The sequence below is a fragment of the Dermacentor andersoni genome, chromosome 5 (assembly GCF_023375885.2).
Source record: "Dermacentor andersoni chromosome 5, qqDerAnde1_hic_scaffold, whole genome shotgun sequence".
Classification (NCBI taxonomy): domain Eukaryota; kingdom Metazoa; phylum Arthropoda; class Arachnida; order Ixodida; family Ixodidae; genus Dermacentor; species Dermacentor andersoni.
Window position 1 is genome coordinate 19,050,376 of NC_092818.1, and position 25,459 is coordinate 19,075,834.

The 25,459-nt window shown below is 45.6% G+C and overlaps 1 protein-coding gene across 1 annotated transcript; it reads left to right on the plus strand.

The window, feature by feature from the left end:
* The first annotated feature begins 34 nt into the window (after positions 1-34).
* Positions 35-24,287, plus strand: LOC126529937 (protein AAR2 homolog). The gene is made up of 4 exons (XM_050177407.2): positions 35-146; positions 4,956-5,251; positions 13,565-13,925; positions 22,120-24,287. The coding sequence occupies exons 1-4, from the start codon at positions 139-141 to the stop codon at positions 22,628-22,630; spliced, it is 1,176 nt and encodes a 391-aa protein (XP_050033364.1). The 5' UTR covers positions 35-138; the 3' UTR covers positions 22,631-24,287.
* Positions 24,288-25,459: the final 1,172 nt, after the last annotated feature.

The following is a 25,459-nucleotide window of genomic DNA, read 5'->3' on the forward strand; positions in this document are numbered from 1 at the left end:
TAGGCTAAGTTACAATTTCGAACAGTCGAACGAAGCTCGCGTTTCAATAGCGTGCCGGCGATACGCGTGCAGAAGATTTGTGAGGAAGAAAGGCAAATTTGCTGATATATTGCAAAAAATTGCGCGAAAGACAAAAGAATGGCAGAGTGAGTACGTTCCTTATATTCTGTTTAACGTTGAAGAAATTAGCGAGTCTGATCCACCTAGAACCCAAGCGCGTCGAGCTGAAGATGCAGATTCGCTCTGTAAAGGATGTATTCATTAGTTTGATCCATCTGATTTGTTCTTGATACCCACATTTAACACTGCTAGAGGTACAGAAAAAAAATTGTACACTTTCGAGCTCAAGCGCTACATATAGTCCTTAAATGTACTGCTCCTCTGCTTCTGAGCAATATTTTTTTTGTTTCTGGCGTCGTTGGCTCTCATAAAAAAAGAAAAGACGTGGTTAGGAACGTTTCGAGCATGCTCCTGAACCACTGGGGCGTATTTCACGAAGCAGCCCGTGGAATAGCTTCTAAAAGCGGGGATTTTCTCTGCCAAAGGCGCATTTCGACGTGTGATCTTTTATGTCAGTAATTAAAATGATGCGTTTGAGATGTTTCGGGCTTGTTTAAGATCTGTGCTTGCCAATCAAGGTGTGGTCGCTGCAATGCCCGGAAAGCTTTCGTGTATCGAATGCTGCATACGACATGCGCGACGCAACAAATTTCATTTGCCGGGATATTTCAACGCCTCCTAGACAGGCTGGATATTTCCCCCAGTGGTCACGTTTGCCCTTCTGTCTGGTACTGAAGGTACAGTCGTTTCGTTAACATTCTACAGCCTTAACGCTCGTGTCTGGACGTATTAAAAGCTTGCAGCGTCCTGATGCATATAGAAATAGGGGACCGGTAGTTGGGTGTGCTAGTGTTTTGACGTGCAAAAGTACTCAAGAATAGTACGAAAGGACCCAAGTCGAGTTTAGGTCCTGCGCATTCGCCGACACTACTTTTGGAGGCGTGTTTGTATATCTGTAGATATTTTGCGGAATATACAGATCTGCAGGTAATTTTCGAAATCCCATGACCTGGACGATTTCTATAACGCCTGCAATGCCTGCCTGCAACAAGCACTCTTTGACACTCGCTAAATACACACGATTCTAACTGCCTCATATATTCATACTTTATGACGTCAATAAGAGATTGGAATAAGCTTGACCCCAGAACTATGTTCGTTCATATTTTCTATATGTTTTTAGAATGATACTCAGAGATTTATTTGCATTGCACAACTAATGACATTACTATTAGAAGTCATTAATACACACAGTGCCGATGAAGGTAAAATGCATTCAATCAAAAGAAGTTTTAGCTCCCTGAAGACTCTTTTTCACAATGACAGCAAGCGGAAAAGTACGCTCATTTAAGTATGTGTTATCGCATGTTGCAGGCATCATGCATGTACGGGGGGAAGACTGCCGATATTCCTGTTAAACATGTGCGCAGTTGTTTGAATTATCAAATATTCTTAGTGTAAACGTAGAGTCGCTTTTCATTGAGTGGCAATAATGCGGCGATCACCCCAGTTGATCACATGTCCAGTAGACACAACATGCTCTGTGAGGCCATTAGATGCACTTTCTTGTTCTTTGAGCAAAACGAGAACAAGGTAAAAGTGGGAGCCAACGTTTCGGCTAGTGGACTTGTCTTTTTCAAGGCAACATAAAAGACAAGTCTATTTGTCGAAGCGTTGGCCTGTGCTTTTACCGTGTTCTCGTTTTGCTCATAGTCTTGAATTTCCATCTTCCACCTTCCCCGTGTTTTTCTTGTTCTTTACATCATTAGAATGGTCCTGGAGCGTTCTTTTGAAATTCATGGTTTCTCCTATACACGTCTGCAGTCTGTGCAATTTAATTGAATACATTTTACCTTGGTAGGCACTGTGCGTATTGACTATGATCTTGCTCCACCAGACGGAATTCTGTCAGACCCTTGTAATCATAACTATTATAATTTCTAAAGCTGCGACTCCTACTACGTTATTGTTTATTATGTCCTATTATTTATTTCAGCTTTTATTGCCATGAATAATGTATATTGTGCCCTGTATTGTACTTATCTTAAACCTACCGATCTTATTTTTCTATACTGCATTTGTCCTAATTACGGTCGTTCATTTATTAGTGCACCATTGTATAGCCTGTAGTTTCTGTGGTCACTGCTACGATCCATATGTCATTGTTTATACCATACCATATCATTAGAAGCCAACAAACATTGACACCAAGGACAACATAGGGGAAATTACTTGTACTTACTAAGTGAATTAAAGAAATTATACATTAATGGAAATGAAAGTGGATGAAAAACAACTTGCCGCAGGTAGGGAACGATCCCACGTCTTAGCATTACACGTGCGATGCTCTAACAACTCGGTTACCGCGGTGACGTTTCCCCATCCACTTTCTTGGGTATTTACGTTTCCTGCTAGCACTTTGGGAATGTTAGCAAGTGCCACCACTCACTAACCTTGGCGGCAGATGTTCCACATCTTTTCTGCTGCAGGCGTCGCGAGTACATGATCTTTTTGGGTGAAGGCAACTGGTCAATAAACCCACGCATGCTACCTGAAGGCATCGATGTTGCCGGATTCGAGACCCTGGTTATCTAATAAACGAGAAGAAAGGGTGTTAACTGAGGGGCCCAATTTTTATAAATCATAAGCCAACAAATGAAAAGGGGATCCCCTTTCATTTCTATTAATTTACAATTTCTTTCATTCACTTAGTAAGTACAAGTAATTTCCCCTATGTTGTCTTTCATGTCAATGTTTGTTGGCTTCTTATGATATTATTAATAAAAATTGGGCCCCTCGGTTAACCCCTTTTCTTCTCATTTATTACATAAACGAAGGTCTCGAATCTGGCAACATTGATGCCTTCAGGTAGCATGCGTGGGTTTATTGAGCAGTTGCCTTTACCCAAAAAGATTACGTACTTGTGACACCTGCGGCAGAAGAGATGTGGAACATCTGCCGCCAAGGTTAGTGAGTGGTGGCGCTGGCTAACATTCCTAAAGTTCTAGCAGGAAACATAAATACCCAAGAAAGTGGATGGGGAAACGTCGCCGCGGTAGCTCAGTTGCTAGAGCATCGCACGCCTAATGCGAAGACGGATCGTTCCTCACCTGCGGCAAGTTGTTTTTTCATCCTCTTCCTTTCCATTAATGTATAATTCCTTTCATTCACTTAGTAAGTACAAGTAATTTCCCCTACGTTGTCCTTGGTGTCAATGTTTGTTGGCTTCTCATGACAGGATTAATAAAAATTGGGCCCCTCAGTTAACCCCCTTTCTTCTCGTTTATTGTTTACACCAGTATCTTATGTAAAATTGTTGAGATATTATTGTGATTTATTCTTCAGATGTACTTGCTGTAACTCCTTTCCTGCTGTGATTTCTCGTGAGATTGGCAATATTCCTAAACAAATAGTCATGTTGCTGCCCACCTTCCGAGCATCGTTACCCTGAGGCAGCAGTGGCTTTCTTGTGCATGAAGCGCAGAGTAGGCTCTTCACACTGCTTCTATTTTCCATCTTAAAGAGACATGTTTGAGCTTGCGAAGAACTTGTGACATAGTGCCTGTTCCACCTACCATGAACGAGGACAGGGTGACTGCTGTCCCGAGTAGCTGGAGTTGAGGTAGAATGTAGCATGTGTTTTCACTCTTGAGCTGAGCTGCCCATCTCAAAGCAAGCAATGGCCAGTGTCAACGCTCTTTGTGTCTGAAATGGGCCACACTTTAGAGGGAGGCATTATCCCTTGATTGTGGAAGGGCGCTTGTGCTTGGCGTCATCACACTCATTGCTGTCCTCAGCACGTCTTGTCACATTTTTTGTGGGAGAGTGAGGGCAACTGTTCACAGTCATAAAAGAAGGCCATCTGCTCAGAGACGCAGTGGGCTTATGAAGACAAACGTCAGTCACAAGGCATTCTTAGGTATGTTTCCACATTTGTTCTTATCAATATATTACTATAAATGTGGGGTTACTAGATTGAAGTACTTAGATTGGCACTTTGTGCCGGTCTGTTGCTGTGTGGGCAAATGTGAAATGTTAAGGTGAACATCTCCAGCACACCTCCCCAACCCCTTCATTGTTTATTTACGCAATACTGGTGACTGTCTGTGATACAGAGCAGAGAACTTTAATGATGTTGGCGGCATCAACACTGTACTTTCTCTCCTTTGAATCTTTTGCTCTCCTTTTAATCAGGACTGAGCCAACTGGGCTCAGTCCTGGTTAACCTCCCTGCCTTTCATTTATCCTTCTCTCTCTCACTCTCTCTATGTGCAATACCTACAGTGCCTTTACAGCCATAACAGTGAAGAAATAGGATATAACATCAAGCACCATGGCAAAGAACCAACATTACATTAATTCTGAGAAAAGTAAATAAAGTGAGCAAAATGATGCCACAATCCTAACTAATCCCACCCTGTTTGAACACTTCTCTCATGTTCTTTTGTACCTGCTTGTGCTTATCATACCTGGTGGGGAGAGTTAGCTGCGTTTATGTACACTGTCAAGGAAAGCAAGTGTTGCTCCAACAAAGACAGGCTCCTTTATTGAAACATTTCCTACAGACTGAGGCTTACCTTGCCATTCTCATCTTCATGTGACAAGCTTGCCTTGTTTATATTCCTCACTGAAGCATGATGCCACAGCCCAGAACTCCGGATTCTACTTTGTCCCCCTTCTCTCTCACTCATCTTTGTCGCCTTCAGCCCTTAAGGCTAAGCCAACAGCAGGCATCAGTTCAACTAATGTCAAGCATGCTGGTGGGATTGGAAACAGTGTTGCACATTGCAGTCTCTTCTGGCTTGTTCCAATTTCATTTGGTGCCAGTGGTATTTGTTTGTTGTGATCCCAGTGCTTGAGCTGGCCATCTGACCTTGTCTTCTGCACGTTCGCAGTGCAAACGAAGCTGCCAGCAACATACAGGTGGACCCGGTCGTGGTGGACCGGCTGCTGCTACAGGGTGCCACCCTGGTGTTTCTGGACGTGCCGCCCGGCACCGAGTTTGGCCTGGACATGTCCACAAACGTGGTCGGGGACAAGTTTCGTGGCGTCAAGCTGATCCCTGCAGGCTTGCACTTTGTGCACTACAGTGCTGTGAGCAAGACTGGCACAGCAGCACCCCGCACTGGCTTCTTCCACTACTTTGAGAAAGGCGAGATGCTTGTCAAGAAGTGGGACAAAGCCACCGAGGGTGAGCTTTTTTTTTTTTTTCTTCACAAAAAGGATGTATATCCTTTTTCACCCTCTTGTGCATTCTTCAGGTCACTACAGTTTCCCATAATTGGATAGTACTGTTGTGACATATGTAAGGATTTAAATCTAGCCACTTTTTGGGTGAATTCCATTTCATTTATTAATAGGACTGCCATCCCTGCTAAGGCTACTGGAATGGAAAAACAAAAGGCTGTAAGACACAAGGCACTCCTATTGCACAAACATCAAGACCCATAAACTATAAAAAAATGTTGCAGTTTTGCCCAGAATCCAACACAGTGGGTGCAATATTGTCACGTACGAGTTTGTGCCGCTGTGGACAAAATGACGTTGGCAGGGGAAGAGGAGATTGAAGTGCCTCAAAGATTGGTTGATGGTGTTACCCTAGCCACTGAGCTACAGCCTTGTAACTTTATATATTGTAAATACATATATTTTCTCCCCGTAACATTTTGGTAGACGTGCGGGGCAATCTCGCCACAAACCGGCCCTGGATCTTCGCAGTGGGCATCACGTCAGTTCCGCTGTTATGACTACTGACGCTGCCTCCGCTGCTCAGACACCAGCGAAGTAGTGCTAATCCAGCTACGTCACCTGGGAATCTTCATCGGCACTGGCAAGGTCGACGTCAAAGAATGACTGACGCCGTATGAGCGCATCAGTAAGCACAACAAGTGGGATGCCACACTTTTGCTGGCCAACATGATCTTTTACTTTGGAGGAAACGTGAAGGTATGATTTGAGACGCATGAAGCCGACATTAGGAGCTGGGTCTCCTGCAAGGAAAAGCTACGTGATCTTTTTGGAGGACCTGTGGGACATGAAATGGAGGCCAAGCAAGAGGTAGCGTCTCATGCCCAAACATCAACCGAATCGTACGTCGCGTATATTCAAGACGTTCTGGCTGTCTGCTGTAAAGCGGATGCGGACATGCTGGAGGCCGATAAGGTCGGACACATCTTGAAGGGCATTGCGGACGATGTGTTCAACCTCCTGCTTTGCAGGAACTGCTCAACCGTTGAGTCCATCATTAAGGAATGCCGGAATTCTGAGCAAGCGAAGAGCAAACGCATCGTACAACGCTTCGACCAACTTCCGAATACGGCTGCCACTTCGTCCTGCAACGACCCTCCGGCGTCACATCCGCCTACAATGCAATGCTTGACACAGGTCATCCGTTGCGAACTTGAGGCTATGGCTCCAAGTTCTCACTGTCCCCCTACGTATGACATGACCATCTCACTCATTCAAGCTGTTGTCCGCCAAGAAATTGCAAACATGGACATCCAGTCTGCCGTCCGCCCACGTCCAACCCCTACTGCTCCTGTCATTGCCTCTGCGGCCCCTCGACAGTCGTTCCCGGATTGATATTGGAACCCCTCTGAGTGGCGAACACCGGATGACAGGCCACTTTGCTTTGCTTGCTCCCGGATCGGTCACATCTCCTGCCACTGCCGGAGTAGCCGCTGGTACCCCTTGCCTCGACCATATGCTGATCACCGCTTCGACCAAGACCCTCGGCCTCTGTTGCCCCTCTCTCAACCATACCATGCCGGCCTTCCCTCTCGGGGAGACACCACTAGCCGCTCGCCCTCGCTGCAACGCCGTCAATCCCGTTCGCCTACACCTTGACATCCCTCATCCCCGTCCTACGTGGGCCGCTTCTCAGGAAACTAAACAATGCAGTCCCCGTAGGTGAGGCTGCATTGACAACTCGGACTGCAAAACCTCTGCTGACCCCTGCTGTTCGACCGAACCTTGTTGAAATTTTTGTTGATGATGTACTCATTCAAGCCCTCATCGATACTGGCACTCAGGTATCAGTTATGCAATGAGATCTTCGTAGCCATCTCCGTAAAGTCCTGACACCTGCCCAGTCACCTGCCGTCTGAGTAGCTAATGGCAGTACAACAGCCGTGATGGGAATGTGCACCGCCCGTGTTACCATTGCCAGCCGTCCAGCGTTAGTCCTGTTCACTCTACTGGCCGAGTGTCCACACGAAGTGATTCCTGGAATCGACTTTCTGACTTCTCATTCAGCACTTATTGACTGTGCAACTGGCACCCTTCGCCTTGAACTGCCCCATTTGTCGACTCGGCCGATGAACACAAGTCCCGACTTCGTTTTACTGAATTTTTTCGACTACAACCTGATGCTGCGACTTACGTCCTCATGTCACCTTCTCCACCACTTCGAGATGGTCCTTACATGGTGTCCCCACTTCGCGACGTCCTCCTGGCACGTCAAATAGCACTACCAAGCTCAATTGTAACTCTTGTCAACAATTGAGCGTGGCTTCCTCTTCTGAACTTTGGTTCGCGTCTGCAAGTGCTTCCTGCGGGTATATCTCACTGTGCTATCCCCTTTGGAAGACTGTGGAGTAGCTGCTCTTACACCCGACCCACGATTCGACACTGCTGCAGCTTCTGCCCCTCCTACTTCACGCAACGACTTTACGCCAATGATCGCTACTGATCTACAACCTGGTTACGCTGACGCCCTTCACCGCATTCTGATGTCCTCTGAAGACATCTTTGATTTTGGCAATCGCCCGCTAAGTCAAACCTGTGTCGTCACCCATCCAGTCCACACTGGTGACGCTCCTCCTATACACCGGAGGCCCTACCCTGTGCCTGCGGCTGAACACCAGGTCATCCAAACGGAGGTGGACAAAATGCTCTCCAAAGATATTGTCGAGCCTTCCTGCAGTCCGTGGGCATCACCTGTCGTTCTGGTTAAAAAGGACAACACCTGGAGATTTTGTATCAATTACCGTCACCTTAATAAGATTGCCAAAAAGGACGTGTGTCCACTTCCGTGGATTGATGACGCGCTGGACTGCTTACACGGTGCCAGTTATATTTCGTCGATTGATTTGCGCTTTGGCTACTTGCAAATCGCAGTGGATGAACGAGAACACGAAAAGACTGCCTTCGTCACCCCAGATGGTCTCTACCAATTTAAAGTGATGCCTTTCGGACTGTTGAATGCCCCTGCTACCTTCAAGCGCATGATTCTCTTCTGCGCGGATTCAAATGGACCGCATGCCTCTGCTACCTTGATGTTTTTTCACCGACGTTTGAGAGTCACCTCCACAGACTCTCTGCTATCCTTGCACTTTTTCAATGAGCTGGCCTACAACTCTGTTCTGCGAAATGCCATTCCGGCCACCACCAAATACAAGTAATTGGTCACTTGGTTGACGCTGCTGGCGTCCAGCCTGATCCTGATAAAAGTTCGTGCCGTAGGTGAGTTTCCACTTCCGCGTACTTCTACTGATGTCCGAAGTTTCTTAGGGCTGTGTTCCTATTGTCGGCGATTTATCCAGAACTTTGCCGAAATCACTCATCCTCTCACAGACCTCCTCAAGAAGGACGCCACTTTTCGTTGGGGACCCGACCGGGCTGCAGCATGTTCTATGCTTATCAGTCGACCCATGTTGGGTCATTTTGATCCGCATGCCTACGCTGAAAGTTCACAGTGATGCAAGCGGCCATGGCATTGGCACTATCTTGTTGCAGTGACAGCGGAACGCCAATCGCATGATCGCGTATGCTAGCCGTCTTCTTTCAGCACCAGAACGCAACTACTCCATAACAATGTGAATGCTTGGCCCTTGTTTGGTCCATTGCTAAGTTCCGCCCTTACCTGTTCCGTCGACATTTCACCGTCGTGACAGATCATCATGCCTTATGTTGGCTATCCTCACTCAGAGACCAGACAGGCCGTTTTGGCCGCTGGGCTTTATGCCTGCAAGAGTACACCTTTTCCGTGTCCTACAAATCTGGGCAGCTACATAAGGGCACCGACTGCCTCTCCCGCTGTTCTGTTGACCCACCCGATGGCACCGAAACCGATGCAGATACCTGCGTTTTGTCAATCTCAGACTTCTCACGCATTGCCGACGAGCAGCTTCGTGACCCATATTCGCGATTCATCATTGAACGCCTTACCTCGGAGCAACAGGACGTTTCCCTCCGTATGTTTGTCCTCGAGGACGGGACTTTATACCGACACAATATGCATCCACATGGTGCTGAACTGCTTCTCGTCGTTCCCCAGCATCTGCACTTGACAATTCTCTCGCATTTACATGATATGCCCACCACTGGTCATTTGAGTGTCTCCCGTACGTATGACCGTGTGCACAGGCGATTTTTCTGGCCTGAGCTACCGTATTTACTCGCATAATGATCGCACTCGCGTAATGATCGCACCCCTGAATTTTGTCGTCAAAATTCGATTTTTTTTATTTCCCGCGTAATGATCGCACCCCGAACTTGCCACAGCGATATGTCGTGTGCCAAGTCTAGCTCATAATGATTGCGCTTACCATCTGTTGAATGCTACGCGAACGACTATTCAAGACGAACTAGGCGGTCTGCACGCACCAAACACTCTTAAGTAGATGCCTCATTTCATTACTTTCATCACTTTCCGCACTTCCATGACAAAAAGAGGTACAACCAAACTTTCCTTTATTATGTGTAGGCTTTATAATGGTTGTGGTCAACAACAAAAAAGGCGCCTTTCGATTCTTCTCATCTGCACTCGAGGGCAAGCAACAAATCGCAAGCGGCAACGATAGTAGCCACGTTTACATTGATACGTTAAAAGTGTACCTTATTCATACGCAAACGCTTGTAGCACAGCTAAAATATTCACCCACCCTTAGCGCAAACGTGCAGTATTAGGATAGTAGTGAAGACAGATGCCGCAGTTTCGGCAGCATGCCCGCCATGCGTTTCTATGTCACTGGCAGCTAAGCGCGCCCATCTGTTCCTGCCCCCTCAAAGTGGACATGGCTACGTTATTGCCGCAAACTTACCGATATTAACGATATTATTCATTACTGATACGGAAAAAACTGTTTCAATGCATGTAATGTACTCACGAGAAGAAAAAAAAAATCGCGTTCGGCGCTTGGTCAGCCGGCCGCCATTTTTGTTTTGGTGTCCCGCACCCGCATCCCGCAGCAAACGGGGGACGAAAAAAAAATATTTTTTTTTTCGCGAGAAATTTAACCCGCGTAATGATCGCACCCCTGAATTTGCGTCAATTTTTTCTGACAAAAAAGTGCGATCATTATGCGAGTAAGTACGGTATATCACTCTGTTCGAAGCCACGTCGCTGCCAGCGAACTTTGCCAACGCCGCAAGAAGCCTTCATTGTCTCCCGTTGGGCACCTTCAGCCTATAGATATCCCCAGTGAGCCATCTTTCCACATCGGCCTGGACCTGCTTGGCCCATTTCCAACTTCATCCTTGTTGAACAAGTGGGTGGCTGTTGCAACAGACTATACCACGCGTTATGCCATAACGTGGGCTCTCCCTACGAGCTGTGCAACTGATGTGGCTGATTTTCTCCTCCATGAAGTGATCCTACATCATGGTGCCCCACGTCAGCTACTCACTCATAGAGGCCGCTGTTTTCATTCTAAGGTTGTCGATAACCTTCTTTGCTCTTCTTCAATGTCCCACAAGTTCACGATGGCTTACCACCCACAGACAAATGGACTTACCGAGCGTCTCAACCGTACACTCACGGACATGCTCTCCATGTACGTGTCCAATGATCACCAGGATTGGGATTGCTCCTTACCCTTCGTGATGTTTGCATACAATTCGTCGCATCGCAATATTACAGGTTATTCTCCGTTCTATGTACTATATGGCCGTGACCCATTCCTGCCTCTTGACTCGCTGCTCCCTTCCGATGCCAACACTACCACGTTTTCTGCTCACCAGGCCATTGTTTGCGCCGCCACAGCACATCGCATTGCCCGTGATCGTCTTCTGGCGTCTCAGACTATCCAAAAGCATCGTTACGACAGTCGTCGTCGGGACGCTCATTTCAGCCCTGAGTCACTTGTCCTGCTTTGGTTACCCTCCCGTCGCGTCGGCCTCTGCGAAAAGCTGCTGCGGCGATACGTCAGGCTGTACAGAGTTCTTTGCCAAGTCACCAGACTCACAAATGAGATATCACCTGTGACTTTGACGTCTTCTGCCCCACCAAGAACTGATATCGTGCACGTTTTGCGACTCAAGCCCTATAACTTGCACGCTGATTCGACACCTTAAATAGGATTGAGGTGATGCTTTTGCCACCGGGCGTTAATGTCATGTACGAGTTTGATGAAGTTGATGGTGTTACGCTGGTCACTGAGCTACACCCTTGTAACTGTATATATTGTAAATACATATATCTTCTCCCCATAACAATATTATGGCAGTAAGTCTCTCAATGTTTCGTCTGGCATCAGTTGAAGTAAACATTCACAGGTGTGTGCAAGTAATATGCTTTGAGAAGAAGAAAACTTTCTTCAGTGTCAACGCTACAGGTTTTACTGCTCACTTTAATTCTAGCGCTAGCTGAAATAATCCAAGTGCCACGGAAATAATCTGAGGGCCAGTCTGTTTGATCCAACTGCCAATCATTTAATCCTAGTGTCAACCTATATAATCCTGCTGCCAGTACAGATAAGCTGCACTCCAGCCATTAATACAATTGCCAACATGTTTAAACCAAGCACCAGCAGCTTTAATCCAAGTGCTAGTCAATTTAATCTATGCAAGAACAACTGCAAGATTGCGTATCAAAATGGCTGAACCACTGAAGTACAGTTACTGGAAGATGAAAGCACTAATTTTTATGTTCGCTGCTGCCTTTTGTGAAATGAATAACTGTGGTATTTTGCTTCAGGCCGATAAATGTGCACAGCAAATAAATACTTCAATAAAAAGAATATTAGAAAAAAGAATTAGAATGCACAATAATGTATGCTCGCAATTCAATTTATGAATGTGCAATTATAAAGAAGACAGTACTAAGTTTTTTGAGTAAAGAGCTTTATGCATAAAGGTGTGTTTTCAGCAACATGAGAACGGAAGGGCAGGTTCTTTGTATCTTTTTTTGTGTTATTAACGCAAAATAAGAACACGGAACTTTTTAGTCTGTAGTTTTAAATTATTCTTCATCAATCTGAAGCGTGAGTGAATTTTGTCTGTAAGATGCCGTTGACATGTTATGCTTTTCCGGCCCAGCAGATGACAAAATTACATTGTGCTTGAATGCAACCACGCTGCACACATGCTTAGCTGAAATTCTGTGATCTCTATTATGAACTGATGAACACTCGGTTGTTCAATAAAATGCTAAACAGAGGCGCTTTAAGCCTTCACTCACTCTCTAAACATGCAAATTAACTACTTCTTAAAAAAGTGGCAACATATTACTCCCAAATCCTTGGCCATTATGTGACATTTATTTTCATCCAAAATACTGCAGTCATTCATGTGATAAATGTTGGCAGCAAACACAAAAATTAGTGCTCTTGTCTTGCGGTAACTGTATTTGAGCGTTTCAGCCATTTGATTCGCAATCTTTCTGTTTTTCTTGCATGGATTAGATTGACTAGCACTTGAATTAAAACTGCTGGCACTTGTATTAAACGTGTTGACACTTGAAATAAAATCGCTGGTGTGCAGCTTATGTATATTGTCACTAGGGATTAAGTACAGTCGAACCCACTTATAATGATACCGGTTTTAACTATATGTTGGTTATAACAATGGAAAAGTGCTGCACTGTCAACGTTTGTATGTTTTCTATGGGGAAATAACCTTCTTAGTACAATGGCCTCATTCCACATTATTGGTTATAACGATGAAGTCTGGCTGCTGGGCGTCCGTAATGGAATGCAAAATCCTCGAAAAGAAATATATAAAACGCGAGCTGCTGCACGGTCGCCGGCCACCCCAACTGCCATCGCGCGCTTCTCTCCATGACATGTGCATGCCAGCCTTGCGTGCATCTCTCCCATTGCCCTTCCACCCCTCCAAACACAAATGGGCCGTGCCCGTAGCTATGCGCCGCACCACCCTCCGAGACACGAATGGACCGTGCCAACTGCGCTGCCAGTTCTGCTCCCAGATTGCCCACTGGGTCCTCACAGTTGGTTCTTTATTCTATGGCCCTCATTCTGTGCAATTCTGCTAACAGATTAAGTCGCTTGTGCTTGTCTTTGTTCGTTCAATCAAAGTTGTTCTGGGCCAGATTGTTTTTCTGCCTTGTTTGACTCGCTGCCGAAACGGCAGATGGCTGATCCGTCTTCTGATCCTCGGCAATGCACGACATTGTCGGTGAAAAGGAAGCGCACTGGTGTGGATTTAGAAACGAAGTGCTAAAATAGCTAGCAATAACAAAATAAATGAAAGCATCCTGTGCATGGAAGGGGTTTGTTTTGGTAGAGACCAGTTCCTTGCCTTACGGAATGACTCCTCTGTGCAGATATATCATCGGAGCCAGTGGAAAGGGAGGAGGTGGAACGCCTGCGCTTAAACTTGAGGGGTGACCTGGATCAGTACCTGGCTGTGTTTGCGTACACCGAGTGGCGTCGCTGGATATCCCTGACGAAGCACGTCACCCGGGAGGTGCTGGAGCGGCTGCAGCCAGAGAGGAGCGTCATCTACTCGGCCACACCGTTTGAGCCGCTCAACTTCTGCTCACGGCGAGGTGGTGACCTGGCCTCCATCGACTCGAGGGGGGACTGTGGCGAGGACATCAGGCTCTCAGAGAGGGCCAAGGAACTCCTGGAGCTGAAGGAAGTGCCTGAGTGCAGGATACGCTACACGGAGATACCAAAGAAGAGGTGATTGACATCCTTGTCTATTTGTTTCGCATCAAGAGTGAAGCAATTAGTCCCCTGTCCTGACACTGTACTGTGCAGTACTCGCAACAAATGATTGAGGAGCTTAACCGACAAAATCTTAAGAGTAGGGCCGAAAATTAATGTGCAGAAGGCTAAGGTAATGTTTCCTAGCCTGGCGAGGGGACGAGAATTTGTGATTGGCAGTCAGCCTCCAGAATGTGTGCCAGAGTGTGTTTATCTAGGCCATTTACTCACAAGGGACCTGAATCATGAGGAGGAAACTTACAAAATAATATAACGGGTTGGTGTGTGTACAACAGACATTAGCAAATCATGACGAGCTAGTTACGTACTGATATCCTTGAAAAGTACACAATATGGGGCAGAAATTTGGAAGTTAACAAAGGAGGTTGAGAAGAAAAGACTGTGCAATGAGCAATGAAATGAAAAATTATAAACATAGTATATTAAGAAACAGAAAGACAGCGGTCGGGACTAGAAAACAAACGGGGGTAGCCTATATTATAGTTAGAAATGTAACTGGGAAGGCCATGTAGTGCATAGGGCAGATAACTGGTGGTCTGAGAGTCTGTTAAGGTGTATCCTTAGCCTTCCAGGAGCTGCGGTGTGAAATTCAGCCAATAACATCATAGTAACATCGTTGTAATACACATGTAAACTTGTCCAATTTGATGATGTGTTGTATTCAGCTTGTACACCCATGAGCAAAAGTCTGCGGACCACATGGTCGCTGAAAAAAAACAGAATTTCATCGTAATGAACACTCATAAACGAAAACAGACAAATGTACTAGAAAATTTGTAATGCCAAGTTTAGAGTGAAGTCTTTAATTTCAAGTTGCGTTCATAAACAGAGAAGAAATTGAGTTTTAGCACGCAGTCTCTGGTCCGTATACTTTTTCTCACGGGCGTACATGATTAAAGTTGACCTGGAACATCCTCTCTTGATACAGAGCAACATGCTAGAATGGGTGCAGTGCCTTTTGGGGAATGATTTCCTTAAGAAATTACTGAAACAGACCAGCATATGCAGAATGTAACATCCGCTTTGCCCATTCCCCCTCAACTCATCAGTTTCTCTTGGCTTAGGCAGCACTGAACACTGGGCCTACCTGTTGGTCTTCTCTTTTTTCTTCTGTATGCGGGGCACTTGTGGCAACCCTTTGTGGTTTGCATCTGACGAATGCCCGAGAGCAGCAAAGGAGCGGTTTCCCAAAGCCACAGCAGAGAGCAGGCGATCTACTGTGCAAGATAGTAGATTCCCTGCTGCATGCAGCAGAATAATATTTGTCTCGCATGTTCAGGGTGCTATTGTTTACAGATAAGGAATGTTCTCTTACTGTGTTGAAAAGATATTTTAGTGGCACTTTAAAGATAAGCATAGAAATACAGACGTGAAAGTCAGTATGTGTCTGCCTTTTTGCCCTTATCTCGAGTTGTGTGCTACTTGGCTGTAATACCATCAGTCAAGCTTGATTTATTCATTGTTGGAGTGGCCAGTTATTAATTTTTCACTGCTCTGATTCCAACCATGCTGTCTCATGGGGAGCTCCAGTGTCAAGTCAACAAAGAGTAACTAAACGGCAATTGGAAGGCCAATAAATTGCATCGGCAATAAAAGGGAAGGTGTCGGCGGTAACCAGCATAGCTACAACTGTGTTTGTAGCCACGACATTTCTGGAGATTGAGCATGGCCAAGGTTACTACTGTGACATCGTTTGGATAGCTGTGACTGTGTTCTTAGCCACGACATTTATGAAGATTGATCATGGCCAAGGTGACTACCGTATTTACTCGCATAATAGGCGCACTATTTTTTCAGAAAATCCGGCGCGAAGTTCGGGGTGCGCCTATTACGCGGGGTAAAATTTACGAAATTTTTTCAACTCGCATTCCCGCGCTTTTAATTTTAACATATGTCAGGAATATGGCTACTCTCACATAATTCACCAATAAATCCAGCATAAAAGGGAAAATAAAAGCTACCTACTTACCTTTTAATGAACAGGCGAGAGACGTTGACTGAACACACACGTAAAATTTATTAAGACTATTCAGAGTCCGAGTCCGAGAGAACATCCTCATCACCGCCGGGTGGAGACTCGTCTTCCTTGTCTGAGCTCCACAGCATGTCGTCTTCGCTTGCATCCAGTGCATTGGAGATTGGAGATCCCAGTCTTCTTGAAACTTTTCCTGACGACGTCATCCGAGATCTCCCGCCAAGCTTCCACGATCCATTCGCACAGCATTTCCATAGGCGGCCTCTTAATTTTGCCACCGGGGGTTAGTTGACGCTGTCCTCCAGCCATCCAATTGGTGTAAAGCCTTCGAACGTTGTCCTTAAAAGGCTTATTTAGGGAAACGTCCAAAGGTTGCAGCACGGAAGTGAGGCCTCCCGGAATCACGGCAATATCCGTACGCACCTCTGACAACTTCTCTCGGACACGTTCTACAAGGTGCCCGCGAAAACTGTCTAAAACGAGCATGGCCGGATACAACAGGCCGCCCGGCCGCCGGCCCCAGACGGTCTTGATCCAGTCCACCATCAATTCCGCGGACATCCAGCCTTTCTCTTGGACCCTCATGTGTATGTCTCGAGGGAAATTTCCCTTTGGGAGCGTCTTTCTTTTAAAAATAACATAAGGCGGCAGTTTGCGTCCATCCGCAGTCACTGCCAACATGACAGTACACCTTTGTTTTTCAGCGCCAGATGTTCGAATAAGCACACTCCGTGCACCTTTTTCCTCTACTGTTGTATTTCTTGGCATGTCGAAACAGAGAGGAGTCTGATCTGCATTACCTATTTGTGACAAAATGAAGTTTTTTTGCTGCCGGAGCCGTATGACGAAACGGTGGAAATCGAGTACCTTGTCCTCGTATGCTGAGGGCAAGCGCTGGCACAACGTTGTGCGCCTCCTCAAGGTAAGTCCGTGGCGTCGCATGAAGCGCGTTGTCCATCCGGAGCTTGCTTTGAAGTCTTTCGCTTCGATGCCCTGCGCTCGGGCAATTCTGCGTGCCTCCGTCTGCACTATGTCGAGAGACACTGCACAACCGTCCTGTCGAAGGCCCCGTATGTGTTGAACTAGTTGATCTTCCACTTGCGGATACTTCCCCGACTTTGCACCGCGGAAGGCCCGTCGCGACTTCTTTGTGGCCTGAAGTTTTTCTTGCTGACCTCGCCAGTAGCGAATGCTTGTCTCTCCGACACTGAAATGCCTGCTTGCAGCACGGTTCCCATGCTCGAGTGCATACTGCACAGCTTTCAGTTTGAATGCAGCCGTGTAGCTGCCGTACTTGCCCATAGCGGAACACGCGACCACACGAACAGCACGCCGTTTGCAAAATGGCGAGATGCGGCGATTTGTCTTTTCTTTGCCTGTGTTGGCATGTGTAGAGCATTGATGGCGATGGCACTGTCGCTTGTGTCGAGTCGCCCGGCCTCCGAGAGTCGCCCAGCTTTCCGAGCTGCCTAAGCGAAGGTAGCGAAAAGCTTATGTCCGCGCGGCGGTTTGGAGAGGAGGGGGATGTTATCGATAGTTGATGGAAGAATTATTTTTCGCTCGTTGATGCGTTTTTTTTTTTTCTTTTTTTCTTTTTACGGACGCGTTAAGTCCTCGTGCTCGCTGGCTACGCGGCGGTTCGGGGAGGGGGGTGTCGGTAGTTAATGGAAGAGCTAGTTTTCGCGATGTTCCATGTGCTGTGGGCCCTCAGCAGCTGCGACGGCAGCAACACTAATGAGACTAGTAGTCCAGCAAATGCGTTGATAAGCTTGGGTTGTGAAATGTGCTTGCGTTTCTTTTTTTCACCCGAGATGGAGGGGGCAGGAGGGCGTCGGCTTGCAATAGTGTAAATGCGGTACTGACCACAGTGCCAAGTTCGGGGTGCGCCTATTACGCGCGGAAATAAAAAAATCAAATTTTCCGCGACCAAACTGGGGGTGCGCCTATTATGCGAGTGCGCCTATTATGCGAGTAAATACGGTACTATGACATAGTTCGGCATTTGAAACTTCAGTTGCTTTGATACATTGCCTTCTATGAAGTATATGCCCGTGCAACAGCAAACTCCAATAATTGAACAAGTTCAAATAATACCACAAGAAAATTATAATTTATGTGATAGTGTATATTTCATTGCACTGTAATTGTCCTTTTCGTGCACTTTTCTGTGAGGTTTCTAGTTCACTTTATTAAGCTTTTGTTGAAGTTGGTGTTAATAGTTGTTGTTCATTGTTAAATACAGAGACAACCATTTTTGAGCAAGTTATTCTCTTTATGCGGCAATTCCATCCATCTAAGTGATTTTCGTTTATTGATATTCTAGTGTACTGTTCGTCTGAACGCTTCAGTGGGTCCTGCTTTTTATTATTTGCCTGAAATTAAACTGCGCATTCGCAACAAAGCGCCAGTGGTGCCACTTGTAAACAGAGGCAAACACCTGGGCTCTTGCACCCCCACTCACCCGTAAGTAAGCGCAAACGCATAGCGCCAGGTTGTTCGCCGAGCACAGCCGTTCACTTTCTATTAAACCGTGAGCATTTATCTTATCAGGAGATCAAAACAATAAAATTGTTATTGCAAGGGCCGCTTCCGTAATAATGACCTCGTTTAATGACAAAAAAAAAAGCAAACTGAGCTGCTCTGTGCACTTCAGATTTCTTGGCAAAGCGATGAGATTTCTGAACGATATTTAGGTAGGATAAATGTAAGACAAACATCACAACTAAATATCTTTGATGCGGCTCTTAGTATGGGATTAATACAAATGCGAAGTGTTAGGACATGTACAGTTGAAAGTGCATTGTAATTAGGCAATTTCATTTCATTTCGTTTTATTACCTTAAAAACCTCTTGATAGAGGTATTACATAAGGGGTGGGAATACATTAGTACATAATTTGCATAATACATAACTGAACACGCAAACAACAACAAAAAACTACATGAGCTAAAGTGTCACATACGTCAGCGCAAATACATAGACCTAAATAATACAAACTAAAGTTGCACGAGCATATAAGTCTGTTAAAACAAGTCATTTTCATTGTGAAAAGTGCACAGTGACACTCTTCATGAACGTACAAGGCCAAGTGATGGTGGCGATTTGGTGGGGCAGGTTGTTCCAATCTGTAGCGGTATGGCAAAAGAATGAGGCGGAAAAGGTAACAGTGCGCATGCGAGGGTGGCCCACTTGAAAAGTGTGCCTGAGATGTTCGAGCTGCGGGGAGGATATAGGGTGGTTGGTTAAGTGAGCTGTGATAAAACTTATGGAAAAGTGAAAGGGTTCCAGTGCGCCGGCGCGTACAAAGGGGAAGTAAATTCAATTCTTTCTTTAAGTAAGATATGCTCACATTATATGAATAATTAGAATGGATGAGTGGAATTGTCTTAGCAAGCAGTCATTTAGAAGCGTCGGTAAGCCCAGCACTTGTTCACGTTGCTCATGGTTTCGACGCAGAAACTACGAGAGTAGGTATTTTGGTTCCTAATGCGCAACTATTTGCAAGAGGTTAAAATGTTTTAATCACCGGTCCAGATATTTTTGCCATAATCAAAAAATGAAAAAAAAAATGCAGTTTAATAATTCAATCGGAAAAAAATAAAATGTGTTGGTGCAAAAACATCATACAAGCTCTATCATTTATTTATTAGGTAAAATAAGTGACATAGAGACAACACGAAGAGGCGTCCAGTCATGAATGCTCGACCATTCACAATGCAAGAAATTTGTTAAAAGCATGGCACTGATATAAGAAACATGAAGAGAGAACAAACATCAAAACATGGGAGATATGCAGTGAGGTGCAGGAAACACCAGCAAATGAATGACAATAAATACAGACTGCATAATCGATTTTCTATACACAAGAATGCGTAAAGCATAAGCATTTCATAACACATGGCAAATCAACTCTTGAACGAACACAAGTTGCCACCGTACCAATACCACAGTTTTTTTGTATTCAGATAATTTTTAAAAGATTAAAAAATCGGCGCTCTTCAATCGTACCTGACGACTCACATAGTCGTTTGCATGGGGGTCAAACTGTCGAGGAGTGGGACCGAGGTTTAGATTTCGTGAGATATGCTGGAAGGCCTTCAAAAATTCTTGTGACAACGTTAGGCTTCAACGTAGGCTTTTCACACTCCAGGGGCACGGCATCGCAGTTTATATCGAAATTGTAGGCAGTGATGATGTCCGAGGCGTTTGAAGTGTTTCACGCAGAAACGCTTATATTTGCATTCACGTAAAACCATCACTTTCCTACCACACAATATGACCCACTTTGATTTCCCACGCTGCTCCTTGTCGCTCTGTAAACAAAACACCTTTTTGGTTGTTCCCTTGTAGCTGGAACGGCATCCCGGCATGCAACATGTTAGGTATCGCCCACCCATCTACTTTTTTAAAAATTTTTTTTTTATTTTATTCAATACTGCCGGCCGCCTTTTGGTAGCCAGGGCAGGAGTGGGTACATGTCGCTTTTCATATTAATGGTCCATCAAGAAAACAACAACAGTAACAGTTACGACAGAGAACCACATAGGCACACAGAGGGTTACTGCGAAGCAAAGCAAACAAGACAAGATGCAAACGCGTTACATTCAAATCCAAAAAAGAAAAAACGAGCTCACAAAGGTTATTGGCTAGAACTGACTGCTGAAAAAAATGCATCGGGTGATGATAAGGTGGCCACATCGTAGGGCAACTTGTTCCAGTCTGCTATCGTTCTTGGAAAGAACGACAGCTTGTATGTGTTGGTTCTGCACTGAGGCATTATAATTGTTTTTTCGTGTTTGTGTCGAGTCTGTCGGGTTCTGTTGTACTGCATGTAAGTGTGGAAGTCTAATTTGGTATGATTAATAATGATTGCAAATAGCATCTTCAGACGGTGCATTTTTCGACGAGATTCCAAGGTGGGAAGACCAGAGCGGCTAAGAAGATCAGATATCGATACCTGTCTTCCGTAGGCGTGGTGTATAAATCGCAGTGCCTTTCTCTGAACCCCCTCGATACTTTTTACATTCGTTTTAGTGTGCGGATCCCAGATCACGTCAGCATATTCCAGTAGGGGACGCACGAGCAAAGTATAAGCTACAAGTTTTGTTTTAGTGGTTGCATGTTTTAACCAGTGTCTTATTAGCCATAGTCTTTTGGATGCCACTGAAACCATGTTTTTAATGTGGGGGCTCCAACTGAGGTTCGAGCTGATCGTTACGCCAAGATACTTAAATTGTTCTACTGGTTCTAGAGGAGCGCTATTAATTTTGTACGAATACTTCAGTGGATCTTTCTTTCGGGTTAAGGTCATCTGTTTGCATTTCGTGACATATAATGTCATCGACCAGTTTTGGCACCAATTACTAACAGCGCACAAGTAGTTATTTAGAACGAGCTGGTCACGTTCGGTGAGAATTGTGTGATAAATTACGCAGTCATCTGCGACAAAACGGGCCCGCACAGGAGAGTCAAGTTTTAGGTCATTTAAATATATAAGAAAAAGAAGCGGCCCAAGGACTGAGCCCTGTGGCACTCCTGAAAATACTGGAGCGATGGGTGAGCTTGAACTGGATATCTGGACGTACTGTTGCCGGTGAGATAGGTATGAATCAAGCCACTGTAAAATTTGTTGATTCTGTAAGATGTGTCTAAGTTTTAGCAGAAGTTTACTATGCAGTACGCGGTCGAAGGCTTTTTCGAAGTCCAGAAAAATGGCATCTGGCAGCTGAAGAGTTCAGAACTTCAAAAATAGCGCAGCACATGCACGGAACGCACCATATCAATCGGCTCGTCTCTCACTACGCAAGCGTTTCTGCAGGCGAATGATGCCCTCTGAGGCACAGTGGCGCCGCCTCACAGCAGCTTTGAGCAGCGTATGAACCTCTCCCATAGCGTGACGGCGGAGTTTCGTGATCGGATAACATGGAAGGACTCCTATCAAACTCTCTCAGCTTGATTGACTTTTGACTTGATAGCCGTCGAATCTACCCTTGTAGCAGCACCTAATTTTTCGTCGAGTGGAGAGACTATTGGCTTGAAGGCCTTCAGAGTGCCTGTGTGACACTGATATGACCTGCTTGTATCACTTTCGTGTTGTACGTATTGTTCGCCATGTTGAACGTAAGCCAAGTGGCCTGCTTCCCTCGACTTATCGTGAGCTGCCAATTTTTGTAGGCACCCGAGCGATGCGACACCGGCAGAGATCACCAAACATGGTATGGACTCGAGCTATGTCCTGGAGCAGCTGCTAGCTTCCTGGCCACACAAGGAGGACCTGCTCGGTGAACTGCAGTTTGTGTTCGTCTGCTTTCTGGTGGGGCACGTGTATCCGTGCTTTGAGCAGTGGCAGAAACTGGTGCGCATCTTCTGCACCAGCTGCGAGGCCATCGACCGGCACCCCGATCTCTTCAGTGACCTGGTCTCCGTGCTGCACTTCCAGCTGCGCGAGGTTCCTTGTGACTTTTTTGTCGACATCGTGTCCAGGAAGAACTTTCTGACAGAGGCCCTGGCCGCACTCTTTCAAAACATCGCCGAGTCGAGTCTGCCCGATGATTCCCCGACCACTTTGAAGATGAAGGCCAACCGCTTCAAGATAAGCCTCACCAAGTTGATGGGCTGGAGCTTTGAGGAAGAGGTGCCCGAGGAAGAGCGTCCCGTTGTGGTGGAATTGGCTGATGGTAACTGAGATGTGTTGCTGTGACTGCAGCAGGGGTGAGGGGGGTGGGCAATTTCGGGAAGCTTCAGAATGAATGGACTTTAAAACATGCCAATTCTGGAAAAGAAAAGCTATCAACAGTCTGTGTTCTGTGTTACTTTCTTGTAATGCTGGCCTCACTGCCCATTAGTGTCATGGTGGTGATGCAGAAATGACGGACCACCTCGTGGGACAAGTGTCCTGCGTCATTTTTACGCTACCACTACGACAATACTTTATGAACTAAACGAGTGCCTATCAGTAACGTGTAACTGCTCCTTAGAAAATGGAGTGCTATGTAATCACTACCAAAATTGACTCGAATGGGCAGTCCAATGTTACCAAATATGAATGCTTTAAGCCTTTTTGCAACTATGCGACAAACATTTGCGACCTAAGTACACTGCAAGTCATCTTGTCTCTATTTCGTGTGCTGGACACTCTGGCTAAAACTTTTTAAGGTGCTACCTGGCAGAAGTAGCCTTAAATTTTTCTACACTGGTAGCACATTTTTAGTGTGTAGATGTGAAACTCTTTGGTGGCGATTCACTTGATTGAGGCCATTACGAGTGAGTTTAATCATTGGCTGTATGTGTCTGGTACGTGATAGAGATGACATGCTTTTATGCAAAACAGGGGTTTCCTGACAGGAAACCTCTCTTATAGCATATCAGAAATACAATTTGGACACTGAGGCATTCTCGAAAAAAAGTATTACATTCTGATAACTGCATAAGAAATACTTTCTCAAAAATGTGTTATGAAGGATGCGGGCTATTGAATGCAAATTGGAAGTATTGTTACTTTTAAAATAATTACTGTGCAGAACAAGTGTCAAAATTGTGTCGTGGTGATTGTGTAGCTGTCTTTTCATTGATTCTGTTGTAAATACGAAATTCAGAGTTGGGCAGTCACCATTCTTACAGGCTGCTGATGCATTTGTGTGTTGTCAGACATTGAATGTGAAAGTTCGAGAGCTCATTTACAACTGTGTTCCCATTATTTTACTTTTTCACCTTGCCAAAAAAAAAAGAGTTTTACTACACAGTAAAGCATTGTGTGGAATTTTCACCTTAATCTGTTGTAGTGGTAGTACACAAATAAGTGCCTTCCATCTATCTGCGAATGTGTGCTACCAGAAGAGCTATTTTTCTCTCTAACTCTTATGTGCAGTTTGAAGAAGCAACTTTCTTATTACTGGTGTGCTATGCGAAATTTTTTAATGGTGGGACCATGTACAAAGTAGAAATATTTATGCAGTGTACATTGATTGCATGTGTTTAATTGAGAAGTGTATATAAGTTGATTTTGTATTATGTTGACATCTCATCTGCAGTGATCATTGAGTATATTGAAAAGGGATTTCTCAGTTATTGCTAGTCAACGCTTTTGTCAACTTTGTGTTGTGTGCAGTTCAGTGGTTTGTCTGCGTTGTTGCAGTCTTATTTCACAATAGAGTTGCTGTGATAGTTGCTTCCACGTTGCGGGCATAAGCCCAAGTGTAGGTACACATGACCCACCAGTGTACATCGGCAGGCCAGTGAACGTTAGGCCAGGATTTCTAAAATATTGGTCTAATGCTGACCATATGTGTACACTCAGTGTTTCCACCATCTTAATGCAATAAAGCATGTTTGTTCACTTCTAATGTGCTGTACTGATGTACCAACTGACATTTTTGGCACCTTGTTCTCACTTCATTGCACTCCTTTGTTTTCCCATTGTCTTCTAGCCATAGCACAGAATCTCTACAGCACAGTGAACCATGCCACAGCTTTCACTGCTTCAGTATTTTCTAGGGGTGAGCGAATAATGAATATTACCGAATCAAAAAGAATAGTGAACGTTTGAATAATTCGATCCACAAATCGAATGTCTACTAATCGATTTCTCAAATATTTTATATGTTCAGTGTAGACCCGCGTAGTGCCACATGTCGCATGCGCTGCTGAGCCCCTCGTGCTCGATGCTGCTTGAGTGAGCGCTCCCCGCTGCCTGACGTCGGCCCGATGCAGGGATTGCACTCGCAGTGCCTGCATCGGTTGGGCTGGCCTTTGTCGGTACAAGGTTCGTCCGGATCGATGGGGACAATCAGAAGTGATGATGCGGCACCCGGGCAGAGCTAGGTGACAGCAATTCACGTAAGCAGCCCGTATTTCGTAAACTGTGAAGAACGGGCCCATAAGCCACCGATAGGCACACAGATCGTGTTGGATACGTGGTGACGAACTTTACACCGCTTTACCAACCGTCTATCAATATAACCCGCATGTGTGACGCTCGGGGACAATCACACGATGATGAGCCAGCCGTATAAATATACTAGCGGCAAGCATTCCGCAACAGCTTGCGGCCCGTTGCAGCGGCCAGCAGGGCATTATCGTCATGGCCACACTACCTAGGCCTTTCGGCCTATTCAGCTATGGAATGGTGGTCTCTCTTTACCGATGTTGTTCGTAGACACACATCACTTATTTTATTTCTTTATTTCTTGTCACTTTGAGCAACCCGTCGCTAGACTAGCTTTGGAATTACACGGCTGGCGCAAAAGTGTCATGACCTGGTTGCATGCATTGGCGCGGACGGCGGGTAAGGAGAGAAGGGGGGGGGGGGGGGGGGGCGTTGCGCGGACTTACCAGGACCCTGCAGATTGTAGAATCTTTGACAGGAGGCAAATCACGCCGAACCTGACAATGAAACGGAGCGGACGGCACCCGCTCTTTTACTGTCGGCGCCGGCACGCAGATTGGCCTTGCGATAACCACCTGCCGTAGTTAAAGTTGACACAGCCTCTCGGTAGATTGCAGAAAAAACTGAAAA

Coding starts and splice junctions, on each gene's coding strand:
- LOC126529937 (XM_050177407.2), top strand. Junction 5,252..13,564: donor GTGGGACAAAGCCACCGAGG/GTGAGCTTTTTT, acceptor TCCTCTGTGCAG/ATATATCATCGGAGCCAGTG. Junction 13,926..22,119: donor ACGGAGATACCAAAGAAGAG/GTGATTGACATC, acceptor CAATTTTTGTAG/GCACCCGAGCGATGCGACAC.